Below are 20333 nucleotides of genomic sequence, written 5' to 3' on the forward strand. Positions count from 1 at the left end.
TTCAGCAATAAACGAAAATAGTAGTTTCACTCACCCGGTACCATTTGCACCATCCGAAATTTGCAACCGAACGTCTTACACTCCCGAGATCAGAAGGTGGTAGAGGCTTCTTATCCATTGTCAATTTACACAGCAATCTGATATCAAGTCTAAAAGAATATTTCCACTCGAGAGCTGATACATCGTGTCTTCATCAAGCTGTTTGCAGAGCTGATATAAACTATACACCTCTCAATCTGTCGTCGCCAGAAATGCCTGTTTCTACCCCACCTACAAAAGAGATGAATATGGCCATGTGGAAGCAAAAACCTCTTCACGGGAAATACCCCCATGAACTGGATCAGCCTCATATCGATAAACCTGCGTCGCACGCTTGGCTGACCTACTCCGGTCTTTTCCCAGAAACAGAAGGATTTGTTCTGGCCATCCAAGATCAAGTAATTGCTACACGGAACTACCGTAGATTTGTCATGAATGATCCAACAGTTGTCTCAGACAGCTGCCGCCGCTGTTCCAGAACTACAGAGAGCATACAGCACGTCATCTGTGGCTGCCCACACTTGGCCAACACCGATTATAAGCACCGACATGATCAGGTAGCAAAAATCATTCACCTGAAACTTTCTGTAAAATGTAGATTTCTTCAGTCATCAACTGCATATTGGAAATATACACCTCCACCCATTCTCGAAAACTCTTCATACAAACTACTATGGGACCGAGAAGTCATAACATAACAATTCCGTTAGAATAATTAGGGCCAATAATTTGCTCGCACCATCCCATTTGTTCGGAATATTTTTATGTTACGTCAAGAGTCTTCATAAACTTATATTAACGTAGCGACCATTATCATAATCAGAGATAGTCAGGATGGGAAGACACTTATTTTCTGTGAATAAATGGTGTGTATATTTCATATGATATCGATATTTAATTATTATTTCCGATCCTACTGTTATTATCCTGCCACTTATGTTTACTCAGCCATTAACGCCAAGTCCTCACTGAGCACTCCTGGGGTATCTTTTGCTCTCTGACTTCTTTAAACGGGCGCAATATATACCAGATATTGCAACAAGAGTTGAATCTTGGCTGAGAAGTTACATTATTGTACAGACAGAGTAGCAATGGTATGAGGAGAATTCGTAAGCTATGGCTAAGTTAACGATGAGGAACATGAAATTCTAGGTGTGTGTGCTGGTGATGATTATTCTTTTAAGACGAAGTAGAGCCATTCAATGTGTAAGGCTCACATCTAAAGATAATAGGCAACTCCATGTTCTCGAGGTTAACAGATCTGGAAAGAGCGCTAACGCTGATGAGGAATCATTTGACAAGATAATCAGCTATTTGGGGCACGATGCGGAAAAGAATATGATTGTAGAGGTGATCTTAATTTACCAAATGTCAGGACAAATGGTAAGAAAGTTAATCTGTCTGGACAGCGGAATCAAAAAGTGAAGAACGTTGTACTGGTACTGTATTCTGTGCAGAGAAACTTATGTAATAGGTGTTGTCAGTAACCACGAAGCTGATCAAATTAATACAGTATAATGAAAGGCCCTAAATGTACCGTATGGCATGATGGAGTTTAAATGCAATGGTAAATAAATATGTAAAGGAACTATGGGATGGATTTAAAGGAGTTCTTGAGGAATATGAGAACAGGTATGTACCTTTGAAGGTTGTACGGGATTTTAAAGACTCTTTCTTTATAACAGAGCAGTAAAGAGCCTAAGTTTGTAACTCTTGCCCACAGATGTGTGACAAAATTTTGACGTGGCGGGTCACCTTAATTTTAATACAAATAAGGAATATCTCATTGTTTCTTCATAAATAATATCCCATGGCCGCCAGCCTTCAAGATTATGGCTGTAAAACGATAGTTGATAATTAATAATGATTATAATAATACTTAATGAGACTCTAAAAACTCCCAAGGGTGGGGTGACGGAACACTAACCATTAAGTACACTAACTTGGAAGTTAAGAATCATTAATAAGAATTTCCGAAAATGAAAGTTAAAACAACTATTTATTATGATGGAAAGCGTGACGTAACTGCGTATTAACGAAATCTGAACTCACGGAAGCAAAATAAAAATTGAATGAAATGAAATCTAAGAACATAAATTGTTACGCGTAGACTTGCAGTAATTTATGCAATTAGCTCACAATTTGTAGACTCTACTATCTGGATACGATCTATGTAGCAGCTGATGTTTGATGGACCTCTCATGCAGGCGTCGTCACATCTTGCTGTGGGTTCCAGTCCTACTTCTGCTTCGTGCATAGTACACTAGCACTACTACGACTTTGCTGACTTTAACACTTCCTACGGTACTCCTTACATAACGTCGTAATGAGTCCTAATTTTAATAGCAAAACCACCATGGGTTATGCTCGTGGAGAGAATACACTTGTATTCTTCCGTATTGGAGAGGTGTAGCGTAACTAAATACATAACAAAATCTCTCCTGCACTATACCAGTCTCCCGTTGACTTTAACTCGCGTCATTGAGATAAACATGTCTCACTGAGAGTAGATTTTGAGTAGTACACTACTCAGATGCGAAGTGAACTAAGTTAAGATCTTCTCCGATGTCAAAACGTACAGACCTCCTCCGATGTAAGATTAGAATCGTCCTTATAAGTCGTTGTAAGTAAGAGTGTCCTCTCCAGCTCTTGTCGTCGATGTAAATAGGCTGCAAAGTCTCCCTCCATCAACCATATCACATGCTCTACTAAGATCTGATGTAATATCCATTCTCCTACGTATTGATGTGAATCCATCATGTTGCTTCATTACGTCCATTCACATAGGTTGAACTTTCCCGCGGAATCAAAGAGTCAAGTAGCGAATTTCGAAAAGTAGGCGTTACCAAGGCTTTAACTGTCTCTTCAGAGTGTGGAGAGGGTAAGGTCTCTCGGAAGCTTGATGACGTACATTTCCTGGTAATGGGCTGAAATTAGCCTGCTGACTCCGGTCACCTGACTTCGGCTATTGGAAAATTTACGGCAAGCTATTAATACGAATGATGTTGAAATACTTTACACAATGATGATGTGAAATGGATAATTAAAACCCTATATGTATATACATAATAATTTAAAAATGACCTACCAGTGATTAAATATATACATATTTTCAATTAATTACACAGTTCAATAATTTAGTACCTGCTGTGATGTTCCAAACATCACAAGGTAGTGTAGGTTGGGAAGGAGTAGAGTTACAAATCGTTATGGATACGGAGAATTTGAAATAAGTTTCTAAGAAATTGAATCTGGCTAAGGTTAGCTAAGATTAACAATGATGGCAAGAATCGTTGGCAGTCATACATATTTCAGTAATATATGGTGGGATATGCATAGGTACTTTAAGGCAGCTATAGGTTGCAGGAAGGATATTCTAGAACACATTAATAAACAAGGGGAACGTGAATGGGAGGATTTACAGAAGGAAGAAGTATTCAGTCAGCAGTATGTAAAGATCGTTGGTTACAAGGATAATGTCCAGGTAGAGGAGGTGACTAATACAAAGAAAGTATTGAAGTTTACGTACATCAATAAAGACATTTATAATAGGGTACAAGAGTTGAAAACTAGAAAAGCAGTTGGAATTGATAAGATTTCTGGGGATATACTAAAGAGGATGAAATGGGATACAGTATCATATCTGAAGTCCTTATTTGCTTACGATTTGCATGAAGGAGCTATACAAAATGAATGCACAGTTGTCCGCGTATATAAAGGAAAGGGTGATAAACATAAAGTCAATAATTACAGGCCATTCAATTTGACACATGTTGAATATTAGCTTTGGGAAAGCATTATTTTTTATTATAGTACATGTTTGCAAAATTAAAAGCTGGTTCTAAAGAAGGCAGTTTGGATTCGGAAAAGTTATTCCGCTGAAGCTTAACTTGTAGGAATCCAGCAAGGTATAGCAGATATTTTAGATTAAGGACTGTATCGCAATTGAACTATTTTCGGGGTAGATCTATAGAGACTACGGAAATATGGACTAGACAAAAGATTGAGTGATTGTATGCCTATATTTCTAGAAAATAGAACTCAGAGAATTAGACTAGGTAAAGTTTTAAGAAGGAAATCACTCAAAGCAGTATTATTGAACCTTCATGGTATTTTTTAAGAATCAACGTGGTGGTACTGACCCAAACTCACAATCCCTTCTTCTCTTTCAAAAGTACTGATTTTACTACTGCCTCTTATCAAGAAATTGTCACTTCCAACTAATTCTGTTATCTAAAGTTGTAAAATCTCGGCACGCCTTACACCACCTAGCATTTTGTTTTTCAATTAAGCCACCCGCTTCAGTTTCCTGAGTTAATGTCCAACAAACTGGTCCATTATGGTCAAAATTATTTCCCACTTTAACTGCAGTAAATTTATCGGTATTAGTGATGTTTTCTTCATATTTACTTGATTCACAGGCTTAGGTGCACTGTGTATCGGTACTGTGAACTCTCTTGCATCGACAGCACTTCAAATTATTTAAAAGCAACGAAAGCAGTTAAATGTAAACATAGATTATCCCTAGACGTTAGTATTAACGGCACTTAGTGCAATACGGTTCGCTTGCTGCTCTGTTGTATTCCAGTAGCCAAAAGGATAAGGACGAGAAAGACGAACATTATATTTAACTTGGAACTGACGGCACGAAGAACAAGAATGGTAATTTTAGAGCTGCGGTTTACAGAAACTTGTGCTCGTGAACATTACGTCTATTGAAAACAAAAAGCTCGATTTTAATCCACAAGAATATTCCGGAATATTCAGGAATATCCCGCTTGCTTTTTCCGAGGAAAAGGTTCTGGGACTTTCTGCCACCACAAAAATGCAATGTATAGAGGTTGCAAATTTAATGTATATACATTTTGACAGCAGATATCTATTTAATATATTACAAGGCTGGACCGATATTCTGTAAACAGATATACTGAATTTAGGTAACTATAAGTATAGAATTCCGGTCTAGAAAGCCAAGAATAACGGCCGAGAGGATTCGTCGTGCTGACCACACGACACCTCGTAATCGGCAGGCCTTCACTTTATAGGCCAAATCCCTTCAGGTGCTGTACTGCCATGGTTTTTTTATATGACTGTATAGAATTAGGCATTTATTTCATGTCAAGTAAATTAATATGAAATTCAACTCGCACGCGGGTGTTTCCTCTGATGCATGTCGTGCGTGTGTAGTAATCTACAGTAGTAGCCGTGAGGCGCGCCAATGGTAGAAGCGCGGGCAGGTTATGGGACAGGCAACAATGAACAAGTGAAGCCAAGCTTATCGTGTGATGTTCTGTAAACAGATGTGGGTCTCATGACGTTGTGCTAACGTTGCTGCAACGAAATGGAGCAAACATATTCGCTTGAACAGCAGAAGGTAATTTTAAAGTGATGTTGGAAAACCGAGAATGTTGTTGAAGTTTAACGGCAATGAAGACGGATGTACAGAATAAAACCGCCAATGTGAGTGACAAGTGCACGCATTTGAGACTCATCGTACCTATGCTATGTTTACAAGGGTAGATCTGGAAGACCTAGCGCAGCAAAAAGCCCCGCGTCCTCAGCTATGTTTTTGGAACGCTTTGGGCACTCACCGCAGAAATCTACAAAGCAATGCGCGCGTGAGCCTGGGATTAGCAGAACCAGTGTAAGCCGTATTATTACAACAGCAAAGTTGAAAGTTTTCATCCAAAGTAGTGTGAGTGGTTTCAGAACACAGTTCAAGGGGATGAGGCCTTCGTATGGAAAGTTGTTTGGTCCTATGAGGCACAATTGTTAACCGACATAACTGGTGTGCGAACAATCCATATGTTTTCGTGTTTTGAAGGAACGGTAACTAGCCAAGTGTACCTGAACATATATTCACATCCGTCTTGCGCGCCATTCGTAGACTCTATGGTATGAGGAATTTTACTTCCAACAGCACCACAAAATTATCACCATGCGTAGCTTGGAAACTATGGATAACTCTCAAAGTTGTCGCATACCTTAGAAAACCAGCTTGTAGCGTTATTTACAAAATACGCTACTTGTGCCATATACTTGGACTATCAACTGTCAACGCGACACATTAAATTTTGTGAACTATCCGCGCAAATAACATTTTGTGGATTAAGCTTTTTTCTGTTGGACTCTGCTTTATTGATAATGTGCCCATATCATCATTCATAATATTGCCATTATCTATTTGGAACTGGAATTCAACACTATGTGATTAGTGGATGGTAATACTACTCATTGGATGTACGGCTACTGGGACACGACAGCGCGTAACGTTTCTACAAGTTATATCTAGTGGGGTCGATCGTATTGTGGATTGAAACTTGTACTCTTGCGCTATCTATGTACGAGCTGTGTTACCAGGTGCGCCTTGACGGAGTCCACCAGGGAGTGCTGCGATGTTGGACAGTGTCGCCCCTTGTGGCCTTGTGGCCTTGATCACTCTCTCTTGACTGGTTGACTTCAACGAGTGTGGACGGTTGACTGCTCAATAATGGCGTGCTTACCGGTACATAAAACTATGATTTTACCTTCGGATATTGGCTAATCCCCAGCAGGGGATTGTACTTACTTTAATATTCTTCTTTTATATTAGTATAGTTGTGTGGTGTAGCATGTAAGTTTATTACATAATTACTAGTGAGTGTATTAATGTTGGTTCGAAATACGTCGGTTACTCAGTCATATGAACTCTTTATTAGTACGCTGTTCTAATTTATTTGTGTTAATGTTGTGTTCTTGGGGGTGTATTATTTATATTATAGGTTGTGTTTTTAACTATCATTTGAATTTTATCTAAGTTTGGTGTTATTGCGTTCTAGTTTCAAGTGAACGTCATGTGTTGCTGTGGAGGTCATTATTGTCTGCGTAACTTTTGAAATCCGCCCTTGCTTTTTTTCCCTGGTATTCTTTGTTTACCTGCGTATATGTGTAAGTTTTCTGTGTTATTTCCTGGATGCGATTGCTGTTACTATTTTTAAATTTTGTATGTATCGCTGATGTTGCGGTATTAGTGCTTGCCCCGGTTTTTGGTTTTGTGATTCTCTATTTGGTTTTCGGGCATCCTTTCGTGTTTTCCGGCCTTCTTGTCCGTGTTTCCAACTAATGCTATGCTGCACTAGTTTTACATTTTAAAAAATTATAATTTTATTTATTATTATTATCAATCTTATAAATTTTTAATTTCTCATGGGTAATTATTTCTTGGATTGGGTTGCTTTTCCTTGTTTTATTTTTATTGCGGTTGTTTAAGGTGATACTTACTTAATTAGAGCTGTGTAATCCCGCGTAGTATTAACATTATATTTCAACAATTACTGTAACGTCTGCTGGTTTAAGTCAAGGGTTTTGGGCAGCCCTAGCGCGAGATGTTTGGGCTCTGGCGTTATCTCATTTCCCATTGTTGTTTTATCTTTGGTGCTTGGCCGCTATGTAACTTTTGATTATTGCGTCTGCTTTCGGCGGAGATAACTGCATCTTGTTCGTACTCCGTGTGGATGACAATGCATTGTTTTTTCTTCTCATGTCATACCTTGTTATTCGATCTCGGTGTTGTGAAGTTAACTGCCCTTTCTATTTTAGTATGTTTTGGGCGTCTTATTTATCGCCCTAGCCTTCTAATGCTTCTGCGATATATATATATATATAGTTTCAAGTGAACGTCATGTGTTGCTGTGGAGGTCATTATTGTCTGCGTAACTTTTGAAATCCGCCCTTGCTTTTTTTCCCTGGTATTCTTTGTTTACCGGCGTATATGTGTAAGTTTTCTGTGTTATTTCCTGGATGCGATTGCGATCACTGTACCGGAGTTGGACCAGCAGGCAGTCGGTGAGTCGATTGTCCTTGACTCGGATATATATATATATATATATATATATATATATATATATATATATTAAATTTAGGCTATTCTCGTTATTATGTGGATCTTGTGGGGTGACATTAGGCTGAGATTTGTGTTCCCTTGAGTTTTAACGTGATGTGTCGGGTGTCTTTATTTATATGGGCATTGTGGGGACTTAACCTCCGTTGGGTGCTGTCAGAGGCCCTTGATTTGCCATACAACCCATTTTTCTGGTGTTAATATTAAGTTTTATTTCATATAAATATTTTTATAATGTGTGCACTGGTGCACCAGTGTAGCTTGGGGGAAATGTAATGAATTTATTTACAGATTATTTATTTAATGTGAATTTATTATTCTACTATCACCTTATTATTATTTTCAGAATTTTTCTTTCTTTTCATAATTTAGTGTAATGTAAATTATTATTTATGAATTATATTTTTATTTTAAATTTTTGAAAATATTGTGTTATTTCTTTGTTGTGTCTGCTACGCAATTTCCTGAGTCACCACCTCTATTCTTTTAATGGGTGGGCTTCAGCACCCTTCCTTCCTTCCTTCATCTCGTCCGTATCCTTGAGGTGTTTTTTTCTGATTTATCATGATTTATTTGCTCTTTTGAAATTTATCTTGTACGTGCACGTCCCTATGACCCTTGTCATTTACTTCTATTATTAATGGCGTTGCAGTTGGTAGCAGAGCGTCGTTTCTTGGGTGAAGCTACACTGAATAGCTACTTGCGAAAATTGCGACGCAGACACGCAGAATGACACCAAAAATAAGTTAATATTTAACTATTTATTTGTAAGCTGAGGTGCACCCTGCTGATTCTTTTGATTTATTGTTCCAAGTACCCTCCTATGATGGCTTTACGCACCATAAGTGACCCGCGGTCCCTGCGTAGTGCTGAGTTAGCCTACGAGTTGCAGATACGAGGCCTTGAAAGTGGGGGAACCAATGCTGACAAGACAGAGAGGCTCATCGAAGGTGCCCACCTTCCCATCACTGTACCGGAGTTGGACCAGCAGGCAGTCGGTGAGTCGATTGTCCTTGACTCGGATAATGTTGATGAGTTATTTGAATTATGTTCGTCGTTTGCTGATTTTACACCATCTAAGGCTCAATTAAAAAGACTCAAAGTAAGAGTGGAACATTACTTGAATCGAATTAAGGATCTGCTTTTCTTAAATATTTCCTGATAATCGTCAAGTTGTGTCCGAATTGTTGACTAAAGCCATTTCCTTGTCTTGTGATGTTCACGCACTTGAAGTATTTATTGATGTCCAAAAGCTTACCCTTGTTGATGTTGATGACCAGGCTAGTAACGTCGAACATCTTACTGCATCCAACCCTAGTCCGACTGGTACCTTGTCTCCTCGAAATGAAAATCAATGTCGTGGATGATCACCTAGTACCTCGTTCAGTGTACCACCCCCGATCTTAGAATTATTTAAGGGTTTGGCCGATATTTCTGTTGATTCCATTGAAGAGACTCTTCGATTCTTAAGGTTCTGGGTCGAATTGCTGGAAACAGCGTATATTTTTGAGTTATCTTCTTTGAATATCTTCAGGGTCTACTTCCCTCATTGCCAGGGAATGTTAAAAGACGAATTACGGGATGCCATCTCTGAAAATGTGACCGTTGAAAAATTTCATGATAATATTTTAAACAAATATATCCCTTGGACTTCCCAGCAGTCCCTGATCCAGATTTGTTGTTTTAGGAGGCAATGCTTGAACGAAAAGTTATCTAACTATATTAAAGACATCAAGTATTATTTGCAAGGTCCTGAGACAAGCCATCCCAGAAACGAACTTAGTGATCCACTTGGTCAGGGGCATTTTGCCACAGTATCGGTCTTACATGTGTTTTACTGCGAGACCTGTAACTCTTAAGGATCTGGAGTCTGCTTGTGTCGAAGCGGAGAGTGTTCGATATGAGGACTGGTATCGTGTGGCGAACGTTCCTCCTCCGTTACCTTCTCCACCCAGTGTTTCTCAAATGTCTACCCCAGTTAGCAAACCGATAAAGAAATGTTACGCGTGTGGTGCCAGGGATCATCTTCGGGACAAGTGTCCGAGACTGAAGCAGCCCACTACACCTAAGAATTATTCTAACCCCAACTTTGCCTGTTTCGTTTGTGGGTCCAAGGAACATAGTAAGCGTTCTTGCCCGAATAATCCCAATAAAACAACTATCTGACTAACCGCCCCTAAGGATTCTGTGAATTTTTCTCCTGACTCAACTACATCTATGAAATTGGGTACCCAGCCTAATGATGTTCTGTGTCATATTGATTGCCAGCATATCTCTGCCCATGTATGTGCTAACTTACCTTTTATTCCATCTGAGATCAACGGCTAGCCCGTATCCGCTCTCGTGGATTCTGGGAGCGTGTATTCATTGGTCAACATGTCTTTGTATGAAAAGTATAAATCCCCTTGTAACCTTCCTGAGCTGCAACCGGTAACTATAAATTGTGTCACTGGTAACAGTTCTACTGCATGTGTTATTGGGTCTATTCTTATCAAAATTAGAATTGTAAACTTCACGTGGAAGTAGTTAAGGAATTATGTTTTGATCTTATTTTAGGAGCTGATTTCTTGGCCCATGTTAGTTTGGTGATTGACCTTCAGGAAAGAAAATTATTTTTCAAGTTTTCTCCTGATTCTAAAGTTCCATTAATTGGCAGGCATATTATTCCATCTAGTTTAGTTTCTTCTTCTAATGTTGAAACCGTCCAAATTAACTTGGAGCATTTACATAATGACCAAGCTATACAAATTCGTGATTTGTGTGCAAAATATCCAGATGTTTTCACCGAGAAGCTTGGGTTGACTAACGTCCTCAAGTACAAAATTGATGTGTCCGATGACATCCCTGTCAGATCCCCTCCTTATCGTTTGGATCCTCCCCGTATGAAAATTTTGAAGGACATTATCCAGGGTATGTTGAAGCTACTACATTTCTGAAAGAAATCGAAACGGCATGTGTTACAATCGCTGAGGAGACTTTAGCAAACGTTGCTCGATCAGACGTTAAACGTACTCAGAGATGCATCGACGCCGTAACTGTTGCAACTGGAAAACTGGACAACTCGAAGATATGTTAACACAGATTTTTCTTTGCTTGAACCGTGTATACATTGTATTGGCGGCCTCTCTACATATAAAAGATATGAGTAAAGAACTAGAATCAGAGATAACGCCTTTTGTGGATTATGTTATTCTGAACGGAGTGTGAGCGACTGCGACAATGTTGTGAGATGCACAAAGAGGAAAAATCCACTCACTTTCAATTACTGCGTTGATAGGGATCACTGTAAGAACCTAGGTCTTCAATGGGGTAATCACATGGTTAAGGTTTTTTCTTAGGTGTTTCAGTAAGGATGTGAAAGAGAAGGTATGTAAGACGAGAAGAGTACGGTTCCAGTGTATAGGAGGATTAATTAATACTACAACAATAAGAGATCCAAAACTCTTGGTTTATTTCTGATTAAAGAGTAGTGTTACAAATGTTTTCCAAACTGTGACCTGGGAAGCCTTGGACGAAAGCAGACGAGCTGCTCGAATAGCTGTTAGTTGAGGTTTGAAAAGTAGCTAATATAACAATATGAAGATTCAAGAGAACATACAGGAAGAGGTTTCGGGAGATGTTCGATAAATCCTTTAGTAATTGTTTGTATCACCTGAATTTGTTCGACTGCACGCCATTACATTCATCTTGTACTCCATCCACTAGACTGTGTCTAGACAATCTGTATCAATCTTCTGCAGACTCACAATCAGATGAAATAACTGGATCATCGGAAAATATCAGAGTTTCGATCTCCTCCTTAGATTGCGATTACCTTTAAAAATTCTTCTTTGATTTCCTTTACTGTCTGTTCTTCATGAACAGCGAAAAGGAGAACTGATGAACTGCAGCTTATCCGGACTTCTATCTTCATTGCACCTCTTTTCTGTAGGCCTTGAATCTTATCACTGCAGACTGATCTTTGAACAGACTTCTTCCTCGGTATATGGTCTCATTGTTCTTCAGAATAATAAATAGCTCCGGAATGACGCAATGTGTTTCACGATGAGAAATAGATTTGTGTAGTTCCCACTGACTGTAATATAGTATCCCATTCTAAACAGAAACTGACCCTTGCCATTCTATACAAAAATAATATTTTCCTTATAGTGGTGCAAGGTTTCGCAACCAATATCAACTGACAATCTTTGATCTTCTTTCATAGTATGAGGTTGTGTTGACACCATAAGTATGGCAACGAACTGATATTCAGCATCCATCGTCAAGCCCATATTTTCCAGAAGACCAAAGCTTGTCAAATTCTTCTTTGTTAGTGAATATGAAGTGTAACTCACCTAAGAAAGCTGTTGGAGATATGATCCCCGTCCTCTTGGCAACCAGGATGGCGATGCCAGTCTCCATGAACGGCACTGTGAAGTCCACCACCGCTTCTCGTTCCGAGTTGATCATCAGTGACGTCATCACCATGTCCGTCTTTCTGTTCACCAGGTCAGCTATCAAACCATTCCACTTCCCGCTCTGCAAAACAAATGAAACACAGCCATTCCAAGCTCCCAGTTTGACAACAATTGGAGAATTTCACTTAATTAAAATCTACTTGAAGTGTCAGAAATGAAATAGAAAGTTGTATTATTGTATGCAGTCGTTATGGATCGACGTGCCACGGGTTACCTCAGTACATCTACATGACCAACAATACGGTTTGCTGATTCACAGCGGCAGTATAGCCCATGTCCAACAATGTCGAAGGCAGTCGAGGAAACCTCTCTGTTCTTTCCCTTATCGTTACCTCGATTCTGAGGATCGTGATCTTCATCCTTTGAGGTCCTGGGACAGGCGAGCTGCACCCTCATGTACTCTTAACAATGCTCCACCATCGACTGTGAACTTGTCCAGAATCTCTCTTTCCGGGAACATTTACAAGAATGATTAGGCCATTCAAACGACCAAACAGTTGTAAAAGTCTTTAATGATAACCTCATTCTGAGTTTGAGCTGGTTTATAATGAAATCATTAGGGTGAAATGCTCTTCGCCGGCACCACATTTCAAATTAATCGATTTCCTTGAGTTCTGTAGCACGAAGAGTCGCGTGTTGACTCCATAGAGAAGAATTGATAATACCAGACTGGATACTACTCTCATTTACAGTGGTAACGAGGTAGAGCGATCCTTCCAATATGTTACATTACATTTTTGGCCATAGTCCTTCTTCCCTCAGTAAATAAGGTGTAGGTAGCATTTCTGAAACGTTCTCCAAGTCCTTGAAGATTTCTGAATATGTGAGAATCATAATAATAATAATAATAATTATTATTATTATTATTATTAATATTATTATTATTAAAGCGTCTTTATTGTGGCGAAGTTAGGGCTCCCGGCCCTTTCTTACACTTAACCACTTCATGTATATACAATGTAATTTTTACATAAAATTTAAACATATGAAATTTTTACAACCTAAAGTATAACTAAAGCAACTAAAGTATCACTAACTAAACTAAGGTGAGTAAAGTATAACTAAATTATATACAGGAACACATAGCAATAAACAACCATATTTATTCTCATTCATGCATCCCATTCACACTCAAGACTGGAAGTGCTTAAAATATGACGCTGGCAAAGGATTTTAAATTTTGTCTTAGATTTAGCTTCTCTGATGTCATTGGGGAGTTCATTCCACCAGCTCGTGGCGGTGATCGTGAACGATCTGTTGTAGGTTGCGGTTCGATGCACAGGAATTTCTAGCGTACAGCCTGACCGGGTATTGAACAGGTGTAGGGAACTAAGGTAGCGAAATCTGGTGGATAGGTAAGGAGGAGTGTTTTCAGAAAGCACTTGATACACCAAAGTAGTTGCATGGAGTCTACGTCTGCCATTCAGTCGTAACCAAGATAATTGTGTATAGAATGGGGATACATGGGCGTATGGTTGTATGTGGAATGCATACCTGATGCATGCATTTTGGGCACGTTGCAGTCTCATGCTTTGCTCGTTATTGATATCAATAAAAACTGTATCACAGTATTCGAGAATTGGAAACAAGAGTGATTGAATGAGCTTTATTTTCAAGGACCAAGGAAATATATTTTTAAACCGCTTCAGAGGATGCAGGCTTTGCTATACCTTTTGGCACACTTTCGTCACATGTTGCGACCAGTTCAATGTTTCGCTTATAGCCACACCAAGATTCATAACTGTTTCGCAAAATGGAATAATGGTATTGTTTAGTGCTACAGGAGGAATTTCGTATTGTTTTAAGATGTGTAAGTTTTTCGAAGTACCAATGATTATTGCTTGCGTTTTAAGAGGATAAATTTTGAGATTGTTACTCAAAGCAAAATTACTTATGAGACTTAAATCAGCATTAACTTTTTCTACAGCACTCTGAATTTTATCAGTTCTTGAGTGGTAGTAGATCTGCAGATCATCAGCATAAAGATGATACTTTCAATGTGTAATCGATTTGGCAACATCATGTAAGTAAATTGCAAACAGCAGTGGTCCAAGTACAGACCCTTGGGGGACACCGAGGGGTTTGTTAAGCCAATCAGATCTGCTATTATTTACTTTGACACACTGACGGCGATTTTTGAGGTACGAACTGAAAAAGTTTATTGCCGTCTTGCTGAAATTTAATGAATCCAATTTTGAAAGTAGCAGTTGAGGAACAACAGTATCAAAATCACTAGAAAAATCAAGTAGAACCAGTACAGTCACTTGTCGAGTGTCCATTGCCTATCGGATATCATCAGTTACTTTCAGTAGGGCAGTCGTTGTGCTGTGTCCTTTCTTGAAACCAGATTGGTAAGGGTCAAGCAATGAGAAGTTAGTCAAGTAAGTGAGGACTTGTTCGTGTACCAAGCGTTCTAGTACTTTGGAAAGGGGTGGGAGAATGGATATAGGGCGATAATCTGATGGTAAACTAGGAGAATTCTTCTTAGGAGTAGGAATGACGATACCGTGCTTCCACACAGTTGGGAATACTCCCTGTACGAGGCAATGATTAAATATATGCGTCAGAATAGGTAATATGGCACCAATAATATTTTTTATGAAAGATAATGGTATGTCGTCATTACTCGGAGCATCTGACTTGAGGGAGTAAATTACACGCTTCACATCGTTCGCACCAACTTTTTTGAAAGTGAATTTTACTTGATTTACTCGGGAATGACCATTTATGGCGTTAATATCATCATCAGTTAGGTCATCAACTGGTCGGTGATGATGATTATTATTACTATTATTATTAGTATAGTTAGCATCATAGTCATTATTGTCAGTAATATCATTATTCGTGTATTTTGCTTTCGTAAAATGAGAATTTAGATCATCAAGTGGTATACTGGGTGTCTGCATGGCCAGGCTGCGACTTATACCCATCTGATGCAAGTGTTTCCATACTAGTGCTGAATTTCGTCTGTTTGTTATCTCTTGAATATATTTATACTTGCTGTTACGAATTAATTTCTTAACTTGATTTCGAAGAATACGGTAATTTTCGAAATCACTAGTGCTTTCAGTTCGCCTAAATCGCCTATACCAAGCATCACGATTTGCCATGACCGACTTAATTTTATTTGTTAGCCAAGGAGGCGAAGGGTGAGAAACTCGAATTTGCTTCTTCGGAGCGTGTTTGTCATACAGTCCTAATATTAAAGAGTTCAGTCTGTCAACCTTATCATCAATGTCATTAGTCAGTAGAATGTCATTCCACGGCAACTGATATGCTTCATTTCGTATTATCTCAGTATTAAAATGCTTGAAGTCCCTTCGCATTATGTACCTGGTTTTGTACTTTGGTGCCTTGAGAGAGTAACATAAGTATATGAGATCGTGGGTCGAAATACCTGGTACAGCAAGCTGTCCAAGTTTTACCACTTTCTGCGGATTGTTTGTTATAATAAGGTCAATCAGTGTGTGAGACGTGTGGTTTATTCTGTGAACATGGTTAGTCGCTTCTAGTGTTAGTATATTGTAATCCATGCCATGGAATAAGTTTTGTAAGTATGTTGATTCGTTACTTGTAACTAGGAGATTAGTACTGAAGTCACCAAGAATGATTATGTTTTCGTACAGCGGAGTTAACTGCGATAATGCCACTTCTAGGTCAGATATATGTCGTATGTCCGGCGCCTTGTATACCACTCCGATCAGTAGTTTTTGATTATTAACCAAGAGTTCAAAAAACATAAATTCAGGTCGAAATGGAGTCTTAGGATCTGAGGTCATAATTATTTTACTTTTTAAGTCGCTACGGCAATATATAGCGCAACCGCCCCCTACACGATTTAAACGATCTAGGCGATGTAACGTCATGTTATTCAGCTTTACGAGATCAGATTTGAGTGACTGCTGTAACCATGTCTCTGTTACACAAATACAATGCAAATTACTGTTACTAAACAGAGCCTGTATTTCGTTGAAGTGACAAAGAAGCGATTGTGCATTGATATGACAACACTGAAAATATTGTTGGTGGGGAGCTAACCTTTCCTTAAGAATGTCACCTGCCACGGCTGGTGAAGGGGAAGGTAAGGGTGAAGGCGGACGACAATGAAGAGGGATAGGGTCAATGACATCACGGACATGCTGTTCGGTATAAGTAATTGACTCATTTACGTTAGCCATTGTCAACAGAAAAATTCAAACTACTCACCCTAGTTGTTTCATAAGCACCTCCAGAAATATTTACACAATCACTCTCGCACACACAACCACATTCAAATACACAAACATTATACGCTATTATATCACTCATTGTTTTTCCTAGTCAATCTCGTCGCTCACATAAGGCTTATTAATTGTGCCATGCTGCTAACAAACATTTTCTGTCCATTGTCTTTCAAAACAACAATGCGGCCGTCCTGTGTCCACACCCGTCGGAGTCCGAAGTGATCACGTGCCCTGTTCAGAAATAGTTTTTCTGATACCTGTCAGGGATTCAGTCAGTAGAAGGCCAGTTCCTTTTAACAGCCGCTTGGCCCTCCAAACTCTGTCCCGGTCATGATAACGTACGAATTTTATAATTATAGGGCGCTTGCCCGAAGCAACAACCTGAGCTGTGGTTCGTTTTAGCACCCCTAAACGATGGCAACGATCTATATCAGACATAGTTATATCTACATTTAACTTGCCCTTCATCGTGTTGATAACTTTATCGTAAACGTTCTCTGCCGCCTCCTCTGGAATACCATGCAGCACTAAGCAGTTCCGCCGGCTGTACTGTTCAGCTTCATCAAGCAGTTCGGCCTGTTGTTCGAGGCGCTGTTCAATAAATTCCAGTTTTTTTTTGTTATGTCTTTCAGCTCACTAGACACCTTTCCTTGGAACTGAGAGAACTCAGCCTTTAGCCGCTGCAGCTCATCCGCGCGGCAGGTGCAGCTTGTGACGTGTTCCAAGCGGCCTTGGAAGTCCTTCATAACATCTTCAATAGACGCTACACGACGAATAGCTTCTTTAGCGGACATACTGAAAGATGCTTCAGGTCAATGACAGTTTAGTTACACTGAGAAAGTCACAAATGGCACTTGTTGGCTGTTAATCTTGCTAATTAGCGAGATTTACTGGAGAGGCGTTTCACACAACAGCAGCAGTTGGCGCCATAATGATGTACAACATGACCTAGTAGGGTACAGTTTGAGCCATGCTCTGTGTTATCTCCAGTTATTTCATCGATACATGAGGATTCGTGATTCTTTAGATGTTTAATTGATTTCTGAATTTCGCTCCGGGTTCAAATGATGTATTGGAGTTGGCTCATCTAGAGAGGTGGCCTCAAACTCGTGGGACACATATTCATCATTTATCTTAATCACAAAAGGAAGACTAACTGAAAACAACACATTTTATGCTTTTATGATTTAAAAATACCCGCATACTTTTAAGTGACTAACAATGTAACAGTTTAGCTAATACGATGTTCGTACAAAACTCACTATGTTAAAAGTGGACTTAGCCGGTGATTTGAATGTTTCAGTGATATATTTAAATACAGTCTTGATAAAAAGAAAAACCTGTGCCATGGCTAATTGCGTGCGAGTTCATCGTGGCTACAAAAATTGACGAAGAAAGTGAGTTACAGAGTGAATCGACGTGATAATACAGGTTTAATCAAGTAGACTAAGTTTCAGAGATATATTAAAGTCTCTACTTACTACTAGAATAGAGAATATTCAGAGAAAATTGATATTTCAGTGTCGAAATATTCTTGTTTGTTGTAAGAAGCCATCTTGTCATAGATTTTAAACACAGTAAGGTCGCACTCACGGGTGGCCCAAATTGGCTGCGCAGTAGATGTTAGTTTTCTCTCATCCTGCGCGTGACGTCATCAAAGGAGCACCGTGACTGTGTAGCATACAACCGCACGTGTATCTTATTTCGTTGTTTATCGCTGTCTGCCTTATAAAGAAAGGATTTCCAAGTAATATCTATACTTAGTTTCTTTCCGTATATTGCTATTGGTTTATATAGTGGCCTACTGTATTTTCGTGCAGTTATTTTCTTTTCGTCAGTTGCGTGAAGAGTGTAATAGTAGCTGGAATGACATTTCTGTGTTCATAGTGTAATTGTAGTGTATATATTTGCGTGTGAAATGTGTGTTCATAGTATCATTGCAGTGTATATATTTGCGTGTGAAATAGTAGTGTACGGTATATTTTTGCGTGTCAGTTTGCGAAATCTTGAGTGTGTATAAAATTTCTTAAATTTGTTAGGCTAAAGCACATGATATCTGTTCGAAATGCCTGGATGTGCAGTGACTGGCTGTCTGTCATACAGCAGAAAGAAGAGCAGAATTACTGCATTTACCTCCCAGGAAGATTTTGAAAAAAGATGCAGTACCTACAGAGAACCTTCCCGGTAGCATTTACAGTAGTAGCCCAGTAAGTGCACAATTATTCCTGAGAAATTCGTCAGTTCCACAGTCTTCGGAGCAAAAAATGGAGAACAGATCGGAGAGGCAGTTAGCCAGAGAAACTAAGAAGAGAGCTATAGAGACTCTTGAGAATGTATCTCCGAAGAAAAGAAAAAGCTAATGAGAAATGAGAAATCATTTCATAGGTGACGGGCTGACTCTTCCAGGAAACATCCTTGTTACAAAACAAACCATTGAAAAGTTGCTCGCGTTAGACCACGGTGAGATGAAGATCTGTCCGAAACTCTCATTGCAACACATAAATGTAGAAGGAAGGGAGCGCCAGCGAGTGTACTTCGCCATCCAGCTTTTTTCTAATCATACGGCGCAAGCTATTCGCTTCCTTATACCTGGTGAGGAACATATTGCTTCCTTCTTCCAGCTTCTAAATGACTCATTTGATGTCCTCAATGCAAGAACACCTAATGATAAGAAAAAGCTCGCAACTGGGTACGGTAATGATCATCAGGTCCAAGAAGGAATTCTAAAGCAGCTGTACACATGCTGTGAACGAATGAGAGTTGGTAAATCGAGTCAATTGCTCCCATTTCAGAAAGGTTTTATGACGACCATCCGCTCATTATTTGGCCTTTTTAGTGACCTCCAATATCTCAACATAAAGTACATTTTGACTGCTCGATTAAACCAAGACTGTCTGGAAAATTTATTTTCTCAGATAAGAGGACTCGGACATTTCTATGAACATCCGCTACCAACCGAGGTGAAATTTAGATTGAGACTGTTACTTCTGGGCGCGAACTCAGAAAATATTCCGTTATCCAATAAAGCTGCAGTGATTTCAGAAACTGATAATGTGATACTGACATCTAAACTTGTAGATTTACTGCCGAATATGTCTGAAGCATTACGCATGATTGAAGGTGAGACAGAAATTCGGGACATTGCGATAGAAAATCGTGCCGTTAATGATTCACCGCTATCTACAGCGACACCTGATTGTTCAGCAGAGGGATTTCGGTACCGCGCCGGCTACATCGCCTACCGTGGAAGAAAATATGATAGGTCAATGGGAAATCCCACTGGGGAAATGCTTTCCATATCTTCTGGTACAGCCCCTGTGGGATGGATAGAAGTGTTATCTTGGGGAGGTCTACTCGTTCCATCGGAAGAATGGCTAAACCAAGTAAAGGAATTTGAGCTAATTTTCACGGACACTCACGGACGTGCTGAACTGTCACGCATACCTAATATTATACGCAAAGTGTGTCAAATAATTAGCAGTAAATTCCCCGCTGTACCACCAGAAATAGTAAAAATGTATGTAAGGACGAGAACATTTATACGCATACGACAAATGAACATTCGGGCAAGGACTGAAAAATCCATAGCAGCTCATCGGCGAAAGGCACGACAGTGGATTTTATCTTCAAAAGCAACCACTTCATGACATCTGATCTCACAGGTAGGACTGTGTTCTAATTAAGTGTTTTTCCTGTTCTTTCTTATTCTTTAATTTTAAAAAGTAGGAATATCTA

At 39.3% G+C, this 20333-nt stretch overlaps 1 protein-coding gene across 1 annotated transcript in view; it reads right to left on the minus strand.

Annotated features, from left to right (window-relative positions):
- Nmdar2 (NMDA receptor 2) overlaps positions 1 to 20333 on the minus strand; it is an 826846-nt gene that overhangs the window by 122656 nt on the left and 683857 nt on the right. Inside the window, exon 8 of the mRNA XM_067148050.2 lies at positions 12253 to 12436. Coding sequence (XP_067004151.1) covers positions 12253 to 12436 — 184 coding nt within the window. The remainder of the gene's footprint in view (positions 1 to 12252; positions 12437 to 20333) is intronic.

Source organism: Anabrus simplex, chromosome 5, assembly GCF_040414725.1.
Source record: "Anabrus simplex isolate iqAnaSimp1 chromosome 5, ASM4041472v1, whole genome shotgun sequence".
Taxonomy (NCBI): domain Eukaryota; kingdom Metazoa; phylum Arthropoda; class Insecta; order Orthoptera; family Tettigoniidae; genus Anabrus; species Anabrus simplex.